General features: G+C 35.0%; 4 protein-coding genes and 1 non-coding gene across 7 annotated transcripts; 2 read left to right on the plus strand and 3 right to left on the minus strand.

The window, feature by feature from the left end:
- Nucleotides 1–502: 502 nt before the first annotated feature.
- Nucleotides 503–7384, minus strand: LOC111499632 (transcription initiation factor IIA subunit 1-like). Of its 2 annotated transcripts, none has more exons than XM_023151241.1 (11): nt 7020–7384; nt 6606–6776; nt 6346–6528; nt 6036–6084; nt 5899–5957; nt 5592–5717; nt 2844–2996; nt 1699–1762; nt 1087–1253; nt 897–980; nt 503–817 (listed from the first exon to the last, which is right to left on the minus strand). In XM_023151241.1, the coding sequence occupies exons 1-11, from the start codon at nt 7134–7136 to the stop codon at nt 794–796; spliced, it is 1197 nt and encodes a 398-aa protein (XP_023007009.1). In that variant the 5' UTR covers nt 7137–7384; the 3' UTR covers nt 503–793. The 2 variants fall into 2 exon arrangements, with proteins under 2 accessions (XP_023007009.1, XP_023007010.1); XM_023151242.1 differs by having other exon boundaries at nt 6989–7054.
- Nucleotides 7385–9169: 1785 nt separating this feature from the next.
- On the plus strand, nt 9170–12639 carry LOC111499653 (protein plastid transcriptionally active 16, chloroplastic). The gene is made up of 5 exons (XM_023151278.1): nt 9170–9748; nt 10104–10556; nt 10667–10735; nt 10822–10880; nt 11692–12639. Exons 1-5 carry the CDS (start codon nt 9296–9298, stop codon nt 12362–12364), a joined length of 1707 nt encoding a protein of 568 aa, XP_023007046.1. The 5' UTR covers nt 9170–9295; the 3' UTR covers nt 12365–12639.
- A 716-nt stretch (nt 12640–13355) lies between these two features.
- Nucleotides 13356–18400, minus strand: LOC111499675 (tropomyosin). Of its 2 annotated transcripts, XR_002720982.1 has the most exons (16): nt 18315–18400; nt 18127–18214; nt 17999–18045; nt 17527–17616; nt 17369–17422; nt 16905–16982; nt 16748–16816; nt 16525–16680; nt 16314–16440; nt 16156–16193; nt 15885–15974; nt 15682–15786; nt 15241–15390; nt 14897–15006; nt 14227–14807; nt 13356–14134 (listed from the first exon to the last, which is right to left on the minus strand). XR_002720982.1 is itself a non-coding variant. In XM_023151304.1 (15 exons), the coding sequence occupies exons 1-15, from the start codon at nt 18348–18350 to the stop codon at nt 14732–14734; spliced, it is 1314 nt and encodes a 437-aa protein (XP_023007072.1). In that variant the 5' UTR covers nt 18351–18400; the 3' UTR covers nt 13356–14731. The 2 variants fall into 2 exon arrangements, 1 of the variants encoding a protein (XP_023007072.1); XM_023151304.1 differs by having other exon boundaries at nt 13356–14807.
- A 74-nt stretch (nt 18401–18474) lies between these two features.
- TRNAV-CAC lies at nt 18475–18548 on the plus strand. The gene has a single exon. It is a non-coding gene; the product is annotated as a tRNA-Val (tRNA).
- Nucleotides 18549–19078: 530 nt separating this feature from the next.
- On the minus strand, nt 19079–21565 carry LOC111499821 (ras-related protein Rab11C). The gene is made up of 3 exons (XM_023151511.1): nt 21328–21565; nt 21004–21200; nt 19079–19867 (listed from the first exon to the last, which is right to left on the minus strand). The coding sequence occupies exons 2-3, from the start codon at nt 21166–21168 to the stop codon at nt 19379–19381; spliced, it is 654 nt and encodes a 217-aa protein (XP_023007279.1). The 5' UTR covers nt 21169–21200; nt 21328–21565; the 3' UTR covers nt 19079–19378.
- Nucleotides 21566–23215: the final 1650 nt, after the last annotated feature.

The following is a 23215-nucleotide window of genomic DNA, read 5'->3' on the forward strand; positions in this document are numbered from 1 at the left end:
TTATGTTCAAGATACACTCATCAAATCGATCGGTACTTCATGTCATAATCTTCAAATTTTGTGTCAAATTTCTCCATGTAACTCTAAAATTAAGATCTACAGAGGGACAATAGCATTATTAATTATAGAATCATTATGAAGCTTATGAAAGAGACAAAGATTAGGCAAAGTTATCAAACAATTTGGTTGTTCTCAAAATCACCTCGATTGAACAATAGTCCTATAATCTTTCATCAACATTTCAATCCAAAGTTAGTACATCTCATCAAAAACTTCACCCATTAAGTGCGGAATAGACATGAACTTCCAAATGCGATACATGCTCTATAAACCCATCTTAAGAAGGACGAGCCCCAACAGCTTTTGAAAATATTTGAATAGAAATGGTTCCAAAAACGAAAAGATTTTGAATACCAAAATAAGTTCACTATAAATTCCATTAGAACAGCAATGCATTGATTCATTATCAGAAGGAAAAAGATGAAGTGGAGAGAAAAGGGGGTTGAAGTTACAAATAAATTCCATTAGAGCAATGAAAAATTTGGTCGAAAATCCTCAAGTTGCCATATGATATGCATTGAAGGCCGAAAGAGCTCTCATTCGTTATATACAAAACGCTAATAATATTCATCAAAATGATAATAAGGAATCAACATGTCATTTTCCCTCCTGCGTTCACAAAACAAATATTAACTGAAGACAACTAAACACCCAATGAACCAACTTCCTGGAATTCTTTTGAAACGCTGCTGCTACCGATAACCGCCCGATGAAGGTGCACCTACATTAAAAATCAGAAGTCGAATTCCCCAGTCGCCTGCAAAGAAACGAGCTTCCATGAAAACCAAGGTTGGTTAATATCTATAACTCGTAGTTTTGGGAGGGGGGGAATTCACCTTGTTGAAGAGAATGTCCTTATTGTTAATATGCATGATTCCATCCTTTAGTGTACATTTCCACCTACTCTTGGTCCGAGTAACCTTTCACATAAAATTAATCCAATGGTGCATTAAATTCTGAGAGAATTTCAAAACCAAATGCTCAAGCATATGCTGAACCCGCACCTACCAACCAGGACTAAAGTACCTTATCAAACTGAGCTAAAACTAAATGCTGTGTGCTCAATTCCTCTCCTTGATCCACATCATCCAAGTCGTCGTCGTCGTCATCCTCATTCAATGAAGGCTCACTATCCTCCTCCTCCTCGCCAACATCATCCTGAACGACAACGGCAGGGGTGCCAGCTGGTGGGTCTGTCAAGAAGAAATAACAGGCCACATGTTAACATTAGGAACCTTAGCTTTCATCCTTGTTCTGATGTTTTTTATTCTTTCAAATGTTCAATTCCGATCCTTGAATTACATATAATCAATCGCTAAATTTTGGAAAAACATCATAAAAGTTAATATAAACAACACATATCATTAATGTCAGATAACAAGTTTTAAAAAGGGCAACTTAAAGATTTCCATTAAATGCAATGCAAAAGTTTAACAAGAAAAACCATAACAAATTGATGAAAACTTAGAGAGACCATGCCAAAGTATTTAGAAGTGGAAGTTCATAACAGAAATTGAACTTAAACCTTTCCTTTAGTATCTTTTTCCAATGACAATAAAAAAAATAAAAAAAAAAACAAAAATTTTCGTCCTTTCCATAAACAATCACTATCATCAAGACGTCCTTTACAAAATTTACCATTAGGTGCTGGTGTATTTGCAATGTTGTAGTCTTCATTAAAGACACCCTGGTAATTGTAGATCTGCAAAAGATGTCAGAAATGTTGAATAAGTTTTATGGAAAGATAAAAAAAAAATAAACTCAGTGGAAGGAGAGCAATAGGAACAACATTTTCATTAATTATGATTGAAGGATTTCAATCTCAAAGAAAAGTATCTCATCTCATTGATTAAAAAAATCAACCCAAGAAGGATGAACACAACAGATATCAGAGGAATCAAACAATTGTAGGCAGCATATCCAATATAGCGAGCAAAGAAATCCCGTGTGTTACAAGTAATTAATTGTGACAAGAAAGGGAAATAACTTCTAATTTGATTTGGCCACACAGTGAACTAAAACTTGAATAAAAATATCAACCCAGGAAACACACAGGATGAACACAACAGATATCAGAAGAATCGAACAATTGTAGGCAGCATATCCAATATAGCGAGCAAATAAATCCCATGTTACAAGTAATTAATTATGACAAGAAAGGGAAATAACTTCTTATTTGATTTGACCATACAGTGAACTAAATCTTGACCAGAGAAAATGTGCAGATCCAGGAACACCTCTGAAATGTTCAGATTGATTGGGATTTTATCTATGAGCTATAATTTTGTTTCTTTACCTGATAAACAACTAGAGGGAACATTCACTAGCGTCTTTAACCAAGAGCAACAGAATGAAGTGTATCTGTTGCTGTTTAAATAAGCATATTTCACGAGGCTATTTTAGTGTCAGTCACCAGGTCACATTCTTGCTTGTTATTTTAGCCAACACAGAACCTTGATAATTATTAGAATGATATTTTGTCTTCCATCAACAACAAAAGTCAAACACCTTCATAAGCTCTTATATTAATAATAGAAAGAAGCCAATAAATCGCACTACAAAAATTCTTGTTTATTTTGTGACTGAGCATGCAATTCAACATGTTTCAATTTGTTTTCATTCAGGAAGGTTCTAATCCCAAACAAACAATCCCTTGCTTCAATGATATCCATGACAAGAAGGGTAAAAGTATAAAATTTATGTTTTAGTTATATAAATAGTCCATTGCTTTAAAAATACACACTTGTAAAATCTTTAAGGGGGAGGGGAGAGAGAGAGCTAACATTGGGTGTCGAAAGCTCATCATCATAAGGATCAGGCATTGGTCCATCAAGTTGAGGAATTTTCAATAATGATCTTGCAATATGTGATGATGTTTCATTGTTTGCAGAAGTGCTAAAGTCAGGTATCCCATCAGAAGCATTGCATCCACTTATCTGCAAAAGCTTACCACTATGAAGGTTCAAAGACTGATCACAATTAAAAAAAGCATTCAGCAAAATTTAATCACGTCAGTTCTATTAAATCATAATTGTTAATGGTTTAATTTTAAAAAATTCGACTAACAAGCTAAAATATTTTAACTCTTAGAAGCTACAGCAGCAGATATAGGACATATACAATCAGCGTAGATGAAAAGAGAAATTAAATTGCATTACGTGACAAAGAAAAAAACAGTATTAATAAACGCAAAAGCAGAATGAATTTAAATTTACATTTTGTTTAGATGTTAGATCACTTAAAAAATTGATAAGTTTGTTCTTTATGCAAAGATAGAGCATTCAAGAAGCGTTAGGAAAGGCTGTGGAGAATTCTTCATTCCAAGGGAGGGATTTTTTGGCACATGGATTAAGTTATTTTGTGATTTATCTAGCGGGAAAGGAAAAGGAAAGTGTTCCTCAAAAGAAAGACTTCTGGGGAAATGTTTGGAAAGTGACTTTTTTTAATACTTCTCATAGGTCTCTCAATTCTGAACTTTTTCATAATTATTCTCTATTTTTGTTACAAAGATTTGTGAGCCCTTTATGTAATCCTCTTTCCATGCATTTTAATCTTTCATCTTCTTTATGAAAGTTTCTCTCAATAAAAAGCCAAGTTTTCACTAACATTGAGAAAAATGAAAGAATTTCCTTGCTTCCATAAGACCGGTATTTCAGTGGATCTTTCCCTGTATTTTGATATTTCATCTTCTAAATGGAAGTTTTTTTTATAAGCCTAGTTTTCACTCATATAGAAATGAAAGAATATGCAAGGGCACACAAAAGCAACAGCCCGACAAAAGAAGTCCCACGCTATGTTTCTTGTTAAAACCTTCAAGGATGATGAGTCTAACTACTGAAATGGGACTCCCTCCCCATTACAAAGAACCTTACAAATAGACCTACAAAGAGGTATTAAGCCTAATTATATTCCAAATCTCCTCCTTGGACATCTTCTTAATGAAAGTTGGTTTCCTATAAAATTTGATTAGTTAGTGGGATGTATCCATGAATATTGACATATAATATTGTATCATAAAAGCATAAGGATCATAAACTAAGACAAACTTCAAGTATGAGAATCATTTAAGTGTGTGTGTGTGTGTTAACTTAAATTGTAATAATTGTGAATGCCCTATCCTATCCTAGACTTTTAGAAATTAAGGCGTGTCCATGTCTTTTATTTTCCATGCTTCTTAGCTCATAACTTCGGGTGGTCAGAGGATTGGGGTCTCATAGTTAGAAAAGATAGACAGCCTCATTGAGAAGATGACTGAAGATCCAAATGCCACAGATCATAGTGCAGCCTTTGCAAACAGTTCCTCTAAAACAGACACCTAGGAGGATTGCCTTGACCTCTAGCAAATTCAAATAGCAACACAAATTGTTCAAACCGTAAATTAGATCTGAAACAGATAGCCATTTCTAGCTCTATCCACAATGAAAAACCACCACCCCTTAACTTGTCTTCCTAGATTATCTTGTGCCCTCAGAGTCTAGTAGACCGAAAAAAGTTTGAGTTTTAAGAGAATATAAGGGTCAGAATTTACAGTCAAGAATGTAAGGCATCGAGAAAGAGTTCTAAGATTTCTAATTTCTCTTATACTAGCAACCTACAATCCACATTACATACGTGAGGCAGCATAAGCAAGCTGGTGAATTGAGGGAGCCAAATCTGTTAGCAAGATAAGGCAGTTAGTTTATTAGTTACATTAACGGATGACTTGGGGGTTGGCATAGAGCATCCCCACGTTGGCATTTGTTTGCAAGATAAGTAGTTAAGATAATCATTGAAATTTTTTAGGGCATTTGAAAACCAGAATCAGCTTGAAAACAAAAGAATAGGCCGCTCAAATAGTTTAGGATTTTTCAATTTACATAAAGAGAATGTATGTATAGTTGAGCTTGAATATAAAATTGTCACTTTCCCTCCAATGTTTTCTTTTAATATTTGTTAGCGTCTGGGCCAGTATGCGTACATCTCGACCATTCTGAAAGGACAACCCATGTAACCCTACTACATTTGGTTGCCAAGGTAACTAAGTTTTTTTATTATTTACATTGGCCGTTCTTGACCACAAAATCAACCTAGGTTAGTTGCTTTCCTCTCCAATGTGAAATTTATTTTGAGTGGTTTTTGATAGCAACGGAAAATAGCAGTAGAAGTTTCCACCTCAAATATTGATTTTGTATCATATACACGTAAACCAAAAATATGTGTTTAAAAGGTCTCCTTAAACTCCCATAAAAGAAAGGTTTCCTTGAAATGAAGTGGAATTACAACATTCCTTAGCTTATTTGGAAGTAGTCTGACTCCATGTGTTAGAATGTCTCAATATATCATGTACATGACCAATCATGCTGGAAAAAGAATTATAAGCATCCACCCTAGTGAAAGAAAAGAAAATGGAAAATGTTGTTATGGTTGTTGCTATTACTAGCTCGTGCTCACAAAAGACTAGAAACTGAAATTATGTAAAAGAAAATTGGCATACAAGTCCAAGGCCGGAAAAAAAAATATACGAGCACTGACTGTAGGTAAGGAAACAAAACCTCAATCTCAAAGACACTATTGTCAGCATCTACAGCTCCATCTTGCTGCGGTATAAACCCACTAGTCTGGTACTGGGATGCAAAATCATCACGCTTTCGCTTCCCAGCATTCATCGTGAAAAAGTCCTGAAAATTGTCTCCCTAAGTTAAAACATCATACTGAAGCTGTGTGCCGCTAGATATATGGCAGCAAGGAGTTGAGTAATTTGAAATCACTGAAGCAGATGAAATTCACAGGGAAGGTTTGGGTTTCACATTAGGCAACAAACTTTTTCATGATGGAAGAGTGAGATAAAAAAGGAGTTACCTGTGTAAGGGATGGGTGAGCAGCTCCCCTGTCTGTTTCCTCACGCCCCTCCACATAGGCTACAAAGTGCAATCAATATATATTACTGCAGAATTCTTGGTGTGGTAACTTTTTCACTGCTTCAACAATAAACTCACCAATATTAACGTCTACAGGAGTTCTTTGACCCATCCAAGAAGGTGGTTGCTGAAACAATAATGTAGACGTTTGTCAAATACCCCAATTGACGTCATGTTCAACTATCAACAAAATACTTCAAATTGTTGATGGTAAAATTCATATCGATGCCATTCTTACACTTCAAATCAAATAAACAGCCACCATGACTGCATATAACCCTTCCTTTTTGAAGAAAATACAGCAATCATGACAGTATGGATCGGGTAAACTGCAGGAAATGAGAAAATATAAAGAGTGGCAGTGGAACCAGAGTCAAGCAGTAATTACCATAAAAGGGGTTGGCCTTCCAGATCTGACATCAACATTATTAGTGCTACCTCCAGGAGTGGTAGCAGCTGGAGAAGCATCAGTTCCAGATGCAGAGTGGTCACTAGGTCCAGTAGGAATGTTATACATTCCGTTGTCAGCAGTTCCCGGTAAAGGGGTTTGAATTGGAGTTTGTAATGGCGTCTACAATTTCCAAAATCGCTTCGATTATTAAATACAAACTTTGGAAACCATTTAGTGGAGAGGACAGAAGTACTAACCGGTGGAAAGAGTAGATCAGCAGTGGGAGTTTCGTACTCTTCAGTCCCCTCGTACGGAACATTGAGATCGTGAACCGGAGTTATTGGACCTCCGGGAGTGGGCTTAGATGGCGCAGACCTCTCTATGGGACCGGTTACAGCACCCGCTTGCATCATTTTCGCCTCCCACATCTAAAAGTTCCCATAAACAAAGACAATCAGCCCAACCACAGCTTAAATTAGCTTCAAAGCTTCAAAACCCTAGAAAGAATCGGATCAAAACCCGACGGTGATCACCGGAAAAATTCTATGGATTCCTTCAAATAGATTGAAGAAACAAACAAAAAAAAGGCAAATGTTCATTTTACTAGAGAAGCTAAGAGTATAAAGCAAAGAAGAATAACACGATTTTCAAGATTGGAGATCAATAATTACTCCTTGAAGCTCCTTGAGAACATCCTCTCCAGGACCATTATCAACGAACTCGTTGCGAAGCTTGTTGATGACATCTTCGATGACATTGATGTAGATAGAGCTCGTCGAAGTCGTCATAACGGATCCGCCTCGCTCTGTCTACCTCCGATTCCCTCCACTAGCGAACCCCAGAATCGAGACTCCGAGAAAATTGGAGAGAAAAATCAAGAAACAAGATCCATACGATCCGTATGAGCTTCTTGGATTTGTAGAGTTCTGTGAAGTTAAAGGGCAGACGAGGCGAGGGAGAAGGGAAACGAGAAGACGAAGAGAGAAGAGAGAGAAGGAGGAGAGAGAAAGGGGAAGAGGAGAGAGGCGGACAAGAAAGAGAGAATAAAGAGTGGAATATAAATAGGTTTGCATCCGATTATAATGCTTGAATCCACGTGGCGAAATCTGCTTGAGCCTGATTTTTCCGGTTTTTCTTTCGGTCCGGCTGTTGTGGTTGGCTCGACTATGCAAAAAGACCAAAATTGAAAACGTAAAATTTCAATTCTTTACCTATTTATTCCAATTTTAATAAAATATGTTTTTTTTTTAATTTTATACAAACTTTTAATTCTTTAAACATTTATTTAAAATTTTAAAACATTAATTAATTTCTGAAATATTAAATTTTGTATCTAAATGCATAAGTGAATAAGTAAAATATATTAATATTTATTACACAATTCTTATTGAATTAAAGGTTTAAAAATTTATTAAATGTTTTTTAAAATTCATCCCTATTACATATACCATTTTAGGTATTGGAATTTGAACTTCTAACTTAAAAAAAATACATGTAAATTATTATTGAGCTGGGTTCGAGTTCGTGTTAGGCAATATGTTATTTACTAATTAGATTTAATGACATATCAACTTATATTAATTTTATTATGTGTCGATTTTTGTACCAAATTAAAAGTTTAAAATATATTAATATTTTGATAAATTAATTATATAAGTGCGTCATTTATAGAAAACTATGAAATCGACTAACTAATTCACGTTAACCAAAGTCAAGTCAGTTAGTTTCAGTTAATCAATTCGATTTGATTAATACATATCCAATTGGGTTATATTTTTTTTTTGTTATTATGTTTTTTTTTTTGTAATTTTATAGATAAAATATTATCGAATTAAAATAAGTTAAAAAAAATTGGCTCAACAATATTTATGACATATATACTGTCTAATATTTTTTCACATGTATAACAAAAATTTGTCTGTGTATGCACACAAAAATTTGCATTAAACAACATTCTGATAGATACTTTCACATTTGAAATTAATATAAATATGAGATGTTATCGAAATTAATATATTTGATATGTATTTTCCCTAATATCTCGTGAGTGATAAATTTTTAATTATTTTGAGTATTTTTAACTAATTTTTTAAGGGAACAATTTTTTTAAAAAAATAATCTAATTGTTTTGAAGTAGTTTCTATTTATTAAAAAAATTAAATAATTTTTATTTTTTTACATAAAAAGATATATTAAACTCAACAGCCTTTTAATTGATTTTTAAAAACTTTTTATTATAACTAAGTTTTTTTAAGTTTTATTTTCTGGAATGTTAAAATTAGATTTATAAAAGAAAATAGTATTTGAAATTAAAAATGATATTTTAAATAATTGTGATGGGATATCAAAAATTAATTTTTATTAGACCAAATATAAAACATTTTTTAATTTTGTGACTCAAATTTGTTTACAAATAATTTAACGGTTAAAAAATAAATAAAATCAAATATTAGGGACTATTCAACTTTTTTTAATTATTTACTAAATATTAGTAATCTAAAAAATTAAAATTAAATATAAACTAATAATACAATTAATATAATTATGAATGCACTCAAAGGAAAAAATAAAAATAAAAATAAAAATAATATTAATATTAATATTATTATTAGATAAAGAAGGAGAAAGGGATGGAGTGGACGACGAAATTATATTACCATTTTCAATGGAAGAAGAAGGTCAATCAGCCTCTAGTGTTCATTTCAATTTTTAATTAATGGATAAAGTTTTACACGTGTCATTTTCTTATTGGCTATTCTTTTATTTCCTGGATAATATTTACAAGAAATCTCGAAATTCTATGGCGTTTGGTTACTAGTTTTGAGGATGTGGGGACTGTTTGTGTACGACTTCAATCCAGTTCTCAGTCATGGATATGAGAAAAACCTGAAGAATTGTGAACACCAGAAACTAACCACCGTTCCTTCTCTGTAGTCTCCTTGTTCCAATGGCGGCGATCATAAACTCCAATTCGTTTATCTTAACCACAGCCCCAAACGCCCGCCGAAGCTTTGACAACAACAGCCGTAGACAGTTTTCCGTCTACGCCAAGAGTTCTGGAACATTCGCTTCGTTTCGCTTGGGGAAATCGAGCAATGGATCGCCATCGTCCGATGGCGCTCCGGCTGAAGATTCTGGTAATTCGAATCCGTATCGTTTCAACTTCGGAAAGATACCGGATGTGAAGTCTCTGATTCCGGTTGTTAGCGAAACTTCGTCTGGTTTGTCATTCGGAAACTCGAGGCGGAAGGATCCTAATACGGTGTTTGTCGCTGGCGCTTCTGGTCAGGCTGGCATTCGATTGGCGCAGACGCTGTTGCGTGAAGGTTTTAGTGTCCGTGCTGGTGTGCCGGAGCTTGACGCTGCTCAAGAATTGGCTCGTCTTGCTGCCAAGTATAAGGTTAGTTCAGAGCGAATTTTGAATCTGAGAACGGACAATATGAGGATTTGAACGACATGTGGATTTCGTTGTTTTCTGAATTGATAATTTTACTCTCGCATCTAATCGTTTAGTGTAAGGTCAGAATGAATTTTGTATGTGAGAGTGGAAGATGTGAGAATTTCATTGTGTTCTGAATTGATAATTCTGCTCTCGAATCTTGTTGTCAAGTATAATTAGGTCAGATTGGATTTTGTATTTGAGATTGGAAGTTCTAAGGATTCGTTGTTTTCTGAATTGATAATTCTACTCTGCATCTGGTTCAGTTATTGATTTTGACGATAACATTGTGCATTTTATTAATCGAACAATGAAGGTCATATCTAATGAAGAATCGAAGCGATTAAACGCCGTCGAATCCTCCTTTCAAGACGCCGAATCAATAGCCAAGGCGATCGGAAACGCCAGTAAAGTTGTAGTCACTATTGGCGCTGGAGAAAACGGTCCGACCTCTGAAGTGACCACATCGGACGCATTGCAAGTAATTCAGGCAGCACAGCTCGCCGGAGTAGGCCATGTGGCCATCGTCTACGACGGCAACGCATCAAACTCCTCCACCAACAATGTACTCGACGGCATTTCGTCATTCTTCAACAACCTGTTCTCCCGATCTCAGGCGTTGTCCGTAGTGGAGCTCTTGCAGAAAATAGTCGAAACCGATCTGAGCTATACGTTCATCAAGGCGAATTTGGCAGAAGACTTTGAGCCTGAACGGGCCTATAATGTCGTCGTCGGAGCTGAAGGAAGCGCTAGTTCAAACGACTACAAAGTAATGTAATGTATGACATAATTGTCAAATAGTGTTGAACAAGCTCTTTCCCTTTCTCTGTTTTTGAGAAGGATCATGCTTCCTAATTTTGACTTCAAAATTATTATCAGGTGGCCAAGTCACGGATAGCATCGCTGGTGGCCGGCGTTTTCTCGAACACGGCGGTGGCCGAGAACAAGGTACCTTGCATTTTACTGCACTCACAATTTTTAAGCATAGCCATTGCTTAAATTATTGATTGAGCATTTTACTTCTAATCCTCAAGGTTGTGGAAGTTTATTCTACTCCATCAGCACCCTCAAGTTCAGTAGAGCAACTTTTCAGGTAAGTTCTTTTATTTTTTCCCTCTTTTGCATCATTTTTTATAACAATTATTAGTGTTCATATAGACCATCTCATATCTTTAAAAAAAAAAAAATCTCACACTATCATCGTACATATTCTTTTTCATTTCTTTGTTTGGAATCTTTATTATCTCCATCTCCTTGTGAGTCTCAATTTTATTAGCTTATTTTTCTAAGTTTTTGTTAGGCCTAGGTGATTGATTTTAACACCTTATTATGTTTGGAATCTGTAATTTCAAAAGGGTAAAGGTTAAATTTAACAACTTATTATGTGTAATATAATCCTAAATTTTAAAAATGACTCATAACTTTCTAACTATATATATGATAAATATTTTATATATTGAAAAGGTTAAAAGAAACAATGTGATGTGATTTAATAGATACAAAATTAAATTTTATATTTAATCAAATATTTATTTTTCAATTTTGTATTTAGGAGATCAATAATTAGAAAAAATATATACATAAAAAAAACCATTAAATATATAATCAAAAGTTAAAAAATTGACAAAAATAAAAATTTAAGAACTTGGAGACTAACAAGCACGCTTCTCTTTTAAAAAGGTAGAAGATTAATATATATATATGTGTGTGTGTGTGTGTGTGTGTGTGTGTGTGTGTGTGTGTGTGTTTTAATTTTAGGAACCAAATTAAGACAAATTTGAATTCTATGAACTAAATTTGTGATTTTAGTCTTTCTAAAACCGAGAATTGTGTGTTGAAGATTCTATGGTTTCATAAAGCATTGTGATTAGAAGATTGATTGGTTTGGTATAAATTGGTATCAGCGCCATTCCCACGGATGGGAGAAGACAGGCTTATGCTGAAGCACAGGCCAAGGCAAAAGCAGAGGAAGAGGCCATAAGAACTGCAGAGCAAGCTCGTGAAGAGGCAGAGGCCGCAAAGAAACAACAACTTGAGGCTGCCAAAGCTGAAAAGACAGCCCAAGCTGCTGCTGTTGCCGAAGAATCCCAGAAGCAAGAATCTGATGAAGTAGCCTTCTTTAACACCTTATTGAACAAAGCCAAGGATTTCAGTTCAGAGCAATCCCAAAAGCTCAAAAAGCTCTCAGAAAAAGAACCCAAGGCACCCACTAAACCCAAAGCCGAAGAGGCGCCAGAGAAGGCCGACAGTGCAGCAGGCAGTTTAGTCAACAACTTTTTAAGCAAAGCCAAGGGCTTCGGCTTGCAGCAGCCATGGGAGAAACTAGCTTTTCAACTACCAAAACAATCTGAGGAATCAAATGTTCAGATAGCCACAGTGAGAGGACAGGCTAAGGCTCGATCTCTGCCATCAAAGAAAGCAGCCGTAAGACAAGCAATGACCAATTCCAAGCCCTCGTTTGCAGCGAAATCAAAAGAAAACTCAAAGCCTAAACCCAAAGAGGAGGCAAAAGCAGAGGTAAGGAAGGTTTTTGGTGGTCTCTTTAAGCAAGAAACCATATATGTTGATGATGATTAGGAAGAAGAAGAAAATATTATTGATTGTTTCTGACTTTTATGGCTGATGATAGAAACTCTTTGAAGAGCTTATTTTTATTTGTGTATGTATTTCCATTGTAATCTATGCATGTATCTGTTTCACGAGGGTTGGTTACCTGATTTTACGAGTTTCAGCAAAGAATATGAGCCTGTCGTGATTGTAACATTCTATTGTTTTTCCTATAATTGTGAACGCAATTATCCAACTCTTGTAAATGGGTCTCTACTCAAATTAATTTAATAGTGTTTATGCTTGTATGATGATCTGTATGATGATCTGTGCTTTTTAGAATTAAGAAATTCGACTATCAAATGTTTTAGATTAAAATTTCAGGCTGACTTTTGATTTGGATTAAATTATATTTTGTATCTATGTAATGTGATCTTTTGGGTCAATTCATTCCCATACTTTAATTTTTCTTTTTATTTTTAAATTGTTTTTTTTTTATTGTTTGTTTCTCTAAGACCAACAACAATGGTGGGATGAGTGTGTTACAGATGGTCGGGAGAGTTTGAGTTTGTAGATAAGAAATATATTGAGTTTATAGATAAGAAATATATTTCAATTGATATCAGGCCTTGGAGAAACCAAAAGCGCAAAACCATCCGCACAATATTATACCATTGTAGAGATGGTTCCTAACATAGTATCAGAGTTACCTGCCAATAGAATGTCCAACAAAGAAATTAGGAAATCTTGGAAGTGTAGTCAAAAGTGACTAAGTGTCGGAGTCGAGTCTCGATTAATAAGGGCTATCGAGGGCTCCATAGGTCCATGGAGGATTGTTAAATTATAAATCTAACTAGTTTTAAGAAAGTTCAAATCTCAACTTTATAAAATTATAACATAATCCGGTGAAAAGAAGTTTAGTTAATTAATGTGACATAATTTTAACTTCTAAAATTGTAACGGAGGAGAAATAGAAGCAATTCTAAAAATCAGATCTCTTAGATCGAAATAGATTGATTCTAACAAAAACAGAGCTGAAAGCAGCCACCATTTCAAGATGTTTTTACAAAGTTTTCTATAATATAACAAAGGAAATCAAGACCCAGATGCTCATATACTGTAATTCAAACAAAATGATACAAGACTCCCACACATCAATCAAACCAAAATTCAGCAAACCCGCAGAAGGATCATCAAAACGGAAGCAATGAGAAAAAAAAGCAATAAATCAACACTCCGATCAACCGATTCCTAATCTCCGCCACCTCCACCGCCTCCCTCACCGCCGTGGCCATGCGAGCTGCCACCATCATCTTCTAAAGCATCCACAGCCACCGCTGTGACTGCAACAGCAGCCACGGCGGCAGAGGCGCTGCTTTCATTTGCATCACCTGTGTTTCCATCTCCACTGCTATCACTACTAGGGGAATGCTTACCTCCTTTTGCAGCACGGCGAGATTTGCGGCGGGAAGGCTTTGATTTGGAAGATTTCTCTGATTCTCCATCAGCTTTGAGGCCATTTTTGTGGCGAGGAATGCAGAAACAAATCTTTGAGGACTCCATTGTTGAGCTTTCTTCCCTGCTTATCTCTTCCTCATTGAATCCTGAATTATAATCAGCGTTCCTTTTGCCAACCTGTAGAAAGCTTTGTTACAAAATATCAATAAATATAAAAACAGGGTGAGATTTACAGCCATGCTATCAACTTTTCTCTGTTCATGTCTTCCCCCCTTTTCTTTCCTCCTCTTTACTCCAAAGTTGTTAGAAGGGAAAATTTGCCAATTGGTGCAATCCAGCTAGCTAAAGAGACAAAATAATAGCTCAAAATAACTTTAATGATTCGATGAGTTTAACCCTTGCTCTAAAAAAACAGGAAAAGGGAAAGAGTTTACACTGGTTACAATTGCTCCAACAGTTTATGTAATCCATGTTTGAAGTTTGGAGAATGTAGTAAAGAAAAACTAATGAATAAGTAATAGATTTGTCTAATAATAAGAATAGATGAACGAAAATGCAATGTAAAGCACTCAATTGGGCCTGTCCTTTTCTACAATAATTTGGTCCGCCGCTGATCAAATAATAAAGCTGATCAAGTCTCCATCAAATCATTATATGATTTACTTCAAGATCCAATTAGCCAAAAGCTATAGAACAACGTTTGAAACATTAAAAGAATGATATAATAAATTCAGTATAAAATGAATATGAATGTACTATTGGCTTTTGTTTGGAATCTAACATAAAGCTAAAAAAGTACACTCCCAAAAGGGGTCCTCCAGTTAGTTTTGAAATAATATTTCTCACAAAAGGAAAATATGTGACAGATGATAAACCTTCCATAGACACACTCAGTTTTTCCAGAGTTTGTATGAAGTTTCCTTGGAAATACATTTGTATTCAGCGTACACCAACGTATCCATCTTGCTTCATTTTAATTAGGCTGCTTTCGATGTTCCGCAGCACTGGCTTATAGCTACAATGTAAGAAGCAGAAATTCAGAAAAAAAGTCTTCTTTGAAATAAAATGAATCAACTGTTATTCGTATGAGAGAGAGGATCTTACAGGCGTGTGAGCCCGTTATATGCTTGTGTAGCCTGCTGGAGTCGCGTTGACAGCTCCAATACTTCTGCTGATAACATCTCTGCTCTGCTCTGTTCTTTTGCTAGCTGGGCCTTCATAGAGAAATAATAGGAAGATGAAATCATAGTATATTCATACTTAGATGACCAACCTAAAGTATGAATGAAACCAAGGTAACAGATTACATCTGAATTAACCAGTTTGACATAATCACTTAACCAACATACTGCCAAGTATTCAACTTCTAGAAAGGACTTCTAACTTCATTGAGACATCATCATATACATACAAAAGGCAGAAAGTTGCATCCTAAGCAAGAGACTGACCTTGAGGGAGAGAAGGTCAGATGTAAATGGCGGAGACTGAGTTTCAACTGCCCCATCTCTATATGACACCGGCAGACTGTTCGATTGTTCTGTTCTCAACTCGTCTAGAACTCTGCGAAGTGCTTCATTCTGCTTTAGACAGTCTTTCACCTACAAAATCTTCTATTCAGCTGTAACTAAAAATTAATTCTAAAGCAAGTTTAATAAGACCACTAAAGAAAACATACTGCACCTCAAGCATATGTAATTCAACAAGGACGACAGAGATAGGAAGTGTCTCAGAAGTAAACAAGTTACAAATGCCAGATTTTTCTCATTAGCAGCACTTGACAGCATACAACCAATTATAGCGATAAAAAGTCGGGGGAGGAATCTATTTGGAACCCTTGAAGACTTCATAACAACTGCAAAAAATCATGCAGAGTTGACAACTATAATCACCTGATTCTCCCAGTGTACTCCTATGCTCACAGCCTCGTGGTAAGAGCTGGATAGAGTAGAGTTTTCCTCAAACAGCCTCTCTATTTCTGAAGACTGCGAATCAATCTACCAAAAAACATGAGAGAAGGCTCTCCTTTAGAGGAAAATTCATAAAATTGTACTTTTGGTGTGAGTAAACGAGAAGAAAATGGAAAAGACTTTACTTCCATCAGAAGCTTCTGTCTACTATTCTCCAACCTCTCGATCGCAACAGCCATGTCATGCAACTGCTTCTCAAGCTTGCTCTTCTCTTCCTGCAAATAACAAGGTAATGCTGTAACTAGGGGAAATAGGATGAATAATGAATATTTAAACTTCTAGAGTATGAATCATGCAAGAAGCGATTTAGTGATACTTGTAAGTGACATCAATGCAGTCACAAAATAAATTCTTTTGAAATTCTTTTAAACGAAATTACAACAAAAAGTCACTTACAACTGAAAAAGTCTTCTCCACTGCCTTTTCTGAGATCTCTGAAAGAAAACGGACACAAAAAATATCCAAAATTATTAGTAGATGTTAAGTGGACAAAATCTTGAAATTTGCAAGAATATATCAGGCTTCAAAAGATATTGGCACAACAATCTCTGTACCTGAGGCCTTTGTGGACGTATTTGCAAGCTTTTCTTCAAGTTCCTGCTTTTCAGAAATGAGGGATGAAATACGGGATTGCTCCTCTGATAACTTTTGTAGATCTTGCTGCCTCAAGATTGAAATTTTCTGTACATGATCAACTACTGTAAGGCACTAAACAACCAACATTCTGACAAGAGAATGACAGAAGTTTGTCCACAACAGCCATACCTGCAACTCAGCATTTAGTTTAGATACTTCCTTTTCCAAATTTTGCATCTGATCAAGTGGATTAGTTGTTGGAGTGATTCCGGCAAAAGAGCCACTCATTGCTTGTTGTTGAATTGAATTTAATTCTGCTCTCAAGGCTGCAGCATCTTCCTCCGCCTAATGCAGAAAAACTATTTTAATACGAAAAATTACTTCAATGAGTGGTTATAAACTAAATACATACTCGATATTGTTCGTCCTCTGCTTCCTTCAATTGTTTCCTTAAAGTGCGAAGCTGGGCTAACAGATCCTCCTATACTAATTTATCACACCATTAGTAATGCTTAGGAGGAACAAAATGAAGGGAAAAAAGAATTAAATAATATCTAGACTGCATATACCCGGGCAACAACTGCTGCATCTTTTTCCATGGCTACATCCTTGAGAGCTTTCCTTAAAGATGGTACAGTGTTTGTCTCCTACAAAGTTTAGGTAATGTTGTAATCAGATTGAAATATTCAATCAAATTAACAGAACACCTCGACAGTTAAGGAATTTCAGTAAGATGAAGTATAGGCTAAGAAAAGCTTTTCTATCACCAAACTAGGAGGCAAGATGGGGTCTAAGTGCAGGTTAGCAAATAGCAAAACCTTCTGCATTTCCAAATAATAACTTTCATTTCAAGAGAGAAATTGGAGTTAATTGCTGTTTTACACTACAAAAACTGCATCAAATATATTAACATGCCATCATGTTACATGAGGGAAATATGTCTAATCAGAAAATATAGTATTGAAAATAAACAACTGACATAAGACCTATCCAAAGGAACAGAGAAAAATCAGTCAGGAAGAGCATTAATTACCAGTTCATTCAATCGCTTCTGAAGAGTGCCATTCTCAACCTCCTTTGATTGGAGCTGAAACAAAGTAATAATTATGAAGTTTAAAAAAACAATCGATGCACATGTTTTTTATAGAATATTCTGCACAAGTGGGGAAAAAAGATCAAACAGGACAAAACCTTTGAGCTTATGATGTTCTTTTCTTCTTCTAATTCGGCATTCTTCTTCTGCAAATCTTGTATCTGAGATACTAAACCACCCACATCGGTCTGGATAAAAGAACCAACCGATCTTAGAAGAACACAAATAGAGGGGGGGAAATAAAAAGAGGAATTCTGAAGAGGCCAGTCTATTAAATAAATTCGCCATTGTATTAAATTGATTAGCAGTAACAACAATTGGCAATTAGTCCAATAAACTCCATTACATTCATGCCACATTTTCCCAACTATACTTGAATTTCATAAAAACATGGGCCTAGTAAAAGGATATATGAAACTATTCAAGAAGAAACCTCAAAATCAAAATCAAAATTTCCAAGATACAAGAACATGGCGGAGGAAATTAAGAATACAAATGAAGTTTCTAATTCTCAGATATCAAGCAAGCAGAAGGTTCGACGTAGCGGGAAAAAAAGGGACATAAATCTACCTCCGAGAATCGACTTCCGCTCTCTGATTTTCTAATTCCAGAAGTTTCTGTTCCAATAAAACCAAACTAAATTACATCCACAACCAATAATCTCCGCAACAATTCCATATGAATCAACAATAATTTACCATTAGATTTCGAGCCTGTGCTCAGATCTGGTCCGGAAGGTGCTTTGTGTAATCTTTCGGCCGCTCTCTTTTGCCGAATCTCTTCCAGCTGCCAAAATGAATATGAAATTTGATGGATGTATGGTAATTCACAAACACACAAAAGCCATTATGGTGTGCAAGAACGCGAACATGCAAGAACTTCTTACCGTTCGTCGACCTAGAGATGCGTGGTGAGCGTCCATGGCGAAGTGCGAAAATGAACAAGGAAAACGTTCTTTTGATTCTCGAGACCATATTCAACTGAATGATCAAATTAAAAATAAATAAATAAGAATTACTATACTTAGGAAGCCGATGTTGAAAAATGTCTGGGTGGTGTAGTTGGTTATCACATTAGTCTCACACACTAAAGGTCCCCGGTTCGAACCCGGGCTCAGACAATTTAATTAGTTATTCTCATTTTTCTGCCTGTTAATGCTATTTCTCTAAAATTTTGCTTGCTTTTTTTTCCCTAATTAGATTATACAATAATATACCTAAAATAGTATAAAAATGTAAATTACTTAAAGGAAAATCCCGTATTATAAATATTTGTAAAACAAATGCCAGCTTTTATAAGATCCTAATAAGAAAAATTGCCAATTGTTTTCATAAAATAATTTGAAATATTGAGGTTTTTTTGTTCCCTATTTTTGGAAGAGAAGTTTATGAATAAGAAAATATAAATTAATGTATACAGCTAGATTCAAACTTGATCTTAATATATTATATAAGACTTTATTTAATTCGTGGCAACCCGAAACCCGAACCCACTCTATTCGATTTCAAAAGATTAATCCAATCCAACCAAAAATGCTAACTCAATCGAAGAGCCAATCAGTAACGCGCGCACACACAGAGCTACTAATCTCTCATGTCTCATATCTGTATAATTTGCCAAGTGAGACAAACGTAAGAATTTCTGAGTAAAAGTTGAAAATGGAGAACAAATACAGATCAAATTTCCCAAGTAATTGTTATATGAATGGGTAAGTAAAAGGGAACAAGGTAAAAAAATTGTAACTGCTGAAAAGAACTAACACAGTGGATCAAGAGAGAGGGATCGGGTGAGATATATTCATTCTACATGCCCGCTATGAATGATAATACACTACATTTTCCTAGTTTCTCCAAATCCGGAAGAAGATCAAAAACAACAGATCAATTATGAAAAGAGAAACACGAGAGAAACCTTTGATGTGAACTATCAGTTCTATCTTTCTGTGACGCCTCAAGATGAGCAGCAACCCCTTCTGTTCGAGTCCCCAGAAGTTTCGGTCACGTTGATGGTGGTTCCTTGACCAGGATGGGGGACACTCGCAGCTGCTTCCTGGGCTGCCAATGCCTTTTTGCTGATGATATGGTAGATCTCTGTCAAGATGGTATGGAATGCCTTGTCAATGTTAGTGGCGTCCAAAGCCGATGTCTCGATAAATGAAAGGCCTTCCTTCTCAGCCATGGCCTGTCCATCATCCTCTGAGACAGCTCTTAGATGATTTAGGTCGGATTTGTTTCCTATCATCACAATCACAATGTTAGAATCTGCATGATCTCTCAGCTCTCGAAGCCACCTTTGCACATTATCGAAAGTCTGTCTCTTTGTGAGATCATAAACGAGGAGAGCACCCACAGCTCCCCTATAGTATGCACTCGTAATGGCACGGTATCGTTCCTGACCCGCTGTGTCCCAGATCTGAGCCTTGACTGTCTTACCTTCTACCTGTATGACAATAACATTGACTACAATGAGATGACAAACACTTTTAACGACCAAGTTTACAAAACAATGAAATGAAAAAGAATCTCAGACTCAATAATGATTTCCCAGTTAGCAGAGGACAACCCTCCATTTAATTAGCCTTCCGTATGCAAGTTTTTACAACAGAATTTTGAGTAAAGAACAAAAAGAAACAGTAGGAACAGATTCTAAATGTATATGATTCCATATATAGGAATATCGGATAATTTTAGTTCGAGATCTCAAACTCCCTTCTCCATCTCCCTTAAAAAATTATGAATCTAAGCTTCATTTACTAAGCTTTTCACAAGAAAAACAGCAATCCCTCAGCCAAAAAGTTCCTAGAGTTGGTATAATATTTAATGCTAGAGATACCATAGCTATTGGTTTGGCCACAATAGGATAGGCATACCCTAACTTCTTATTTGTGACGTGGAGAGTCGAACCTTTAAGCTCTTGGTCGATGATACATGGCTCAATCAATTGAGCTATATTTAAGTGGTCTAAACATACTTAACTTTCTAAATGAACAACCCCAATTTTGTTAATTCTACTTTTTTAACAAAAACACTCAAAATGTCAAGAGCATGAGCATTTACAAAATTAGTGTTATACTCAAATAAGCAATGGTGGTTTACAAGTTGGTAAGAAATGAGGGTGACTTAGAAATACAGGAAAAGAATTCTATCAATTTCTCCCTGCTCTAACTACTCGCAACCATACTTTTTAATAATAGAGCACACGTGGTTTCATCGTCTCTCAGTCTTCCGTAGACATGGCTACAAAACCTAGATCGTTTCCTTCATATATGAGAAACGTATTATTTATATTCAATAAATTCAGCAACTATTAATTCAAGCCTTAACGTTTGTGGCTTTCATACAAGAAAGTAACTACTACTCAAACTCCTCATGCAATTAATCCACTGTACTTCAACGATTGAAAGGGAAAACAAAGGCGCAAGCCGCCATCTAGAAATCATCGGAACCTAGATTTTCAAAGTTCGTCAATCACAAAAGGAAACTCAATCGATCAATGAAGAAACTAAAATAAATGCTAATTAAAAAACGAGCAAACCGAATAAAAAATGCTGAGCGTTGAACCGATTAAGAATCTACCTCGAGAGTCCTGGTGGAGAACTCAACACCAATGGTGGATTTGGACTCCAAGCAGAACTCATTTCTGGTAAATCTAGAAAGAATGTTGGACTTGCCGACGCCAGAATCCCCGATCAGAACAATCTTGAACAGATAGTCATACTCGTGGTCTACCTTATGAGCCATGGCCGTCTCCGCCCCAGATTTCTCGAACAAACCTGATCCAAACAAGAAATTCCGTAATTCAGAAACCAAAACCGAAAAAATCGGAATCATCTACACAGTAGCTGAAACGAAAAGGCGAAGAGGCAAGAAAAGCCCCAAAATCGAAGGAAGAACTGAAACCTGTTGGCTGGTGAAGAAATGGAGAAGTTCAGATTGGATTGGAAAGAAGGTTGACTATGAAGAGAGGATGACGGAAGAATCGAAGGAAGAAAGAGGAATGAATTAAGCAGAGAGAATTTAATGAGGGAAGTTACAGACAGAACAGAGAGAAGAAGGAGAGAGGGGATTGATGGGGCTGTCGTCTGTGGGGGTTTGACGTTGCTTCTTTACACGCCTGACTGGCAAATGCGACCGAAAAAGGTCGCGGAGAAAAAATGGAAATTTAATCCCCAAGATTTTTTTTATTTTTGTTAATTTACGATTTAGTCCCTTAACTTTCATCTTTTTATACCACATTAGTCCCTCACTTTTATTTTTTATTTTTTTATTTTTTTCTAATTCAAAGGAAGATGTAGTTAAATTACACTAATATTATTGTTAATATTTAATATTCAATATTTTACAAAAACTATTATAACTATTTAATATAAATTCAAACTATTAGAATCAGATGTGTTTACTGGATGAGACGGGGACAAAAAAGACTTTTTCGTCTCGATCTCGATCTCACCTTCCTCTAAATCTCTACAAAAATTTTCTTTTTTTTATTAGAACTTTGCGGGACCAAATTTCAAACGGGAATTTTTTTATTTAATTGGTTTTCATTTTACAATATAAGTTATATTAAAAATAGAATATAATGTTATATCTAATTTTTAATGTATTTCATTCATTTAGGGTTTTTAAAAAAAAAATAGATTCGAAACGACGACGTGGTGGGGGAGCTGGCGGAATCTTTGTCTGTCGTGGGGGGCGGGGAAGGGAGAGATTTAGCGTTTGGGGCAGCCAGCGCATTTGGGCTGGCTGGGCTACCAGTGGTTCCGTGGGCTGTGGGCGTGGACATTGAAACGACGTCGTTTTGGATGTCATATTCAATAATATTTCCTTTTAGAAAAATGTAAGGTTGTAATATTTTTTATTATTATTTTCTTAGTTCAACTTGTGATATAATTATTTAATTTGTTTTGGAAATTATATATATATATGTATGTAATTAGCATGTCCAATTGAGTGGAGAAAATAATTAGAAAAGTAGTAGAAAACGACAGGTCGTTTCGGGAGACCTTTTCAACGAAACACAGCGTGCTTACCAGCCGACGACGACACTAGAGAATCAAGGCTTGGCACCACGTCAACTTTTTTATTTTTATTTTTCATTTTTACATTGGTCTTAATAAATTAAAAGTTAATTTAATCAGCGTCAAATTATTATTAATTAGTAGTGGGAATGTAATTTAGATTTCAACTTATTTTCTCACTGAGTTTAATTTTAATGCTTAAAAAATAGTGAGTTGAGCTTATAATAAGAGGAATTTTATAATTATTATTTGGATGGGTCTAATTTTTAAATTATGGGTCAATTTTAATATTCACAATAAATAATATATAATTGATATTTTCTGGAATATAAATAACTGATTTTAAATTTTATAATAACAATAATTAAATTTAAAAAAACCTTGTTCTATGTTAGATCAAATATTATATTTCACATAAGTATATTATATATTATATATTTTTATAATTTACTTTTATTATTATCATATTATCATTTACTTCACTCTACATTATTATTTAATTTGATGAACATACTAACTATTTATGTATAATTTTATTAAAATTATTTATTTAACAATAATTATTAATAATGATGGGTAAATAAATTTGAAACCTAAAATTTAATCCACATATACAATATACTTATAATGAAAAAAAAAACAAATAAAATTTAAAGTATATTATTATTTTATTAATAAATTATTATAATGGTATAACATTTCCTATAGATCTCACTTAATATAATTTATTTCATAATATACAGTAACAAAAGTTTGACTAAATGTTTAAA

Source organism: Cucurbita maxima, unplaced genomic scaffold (assembly GCF_002738345.1).
Source record: "Cucurbita maxima cultivar Rimu unplaced genomic scaffold, Cmax_1.0 Cma_Scf00027, whole genome shotgun sequence".
Taxonomy (NCBI): domain Eukaryota; kingdom Viridiplantae; phylum Streptophyta; class Magnoliopsida; order Cucurbitales; family Cucurbitaceae; genus Cucurbita; species Cucurbita maxima.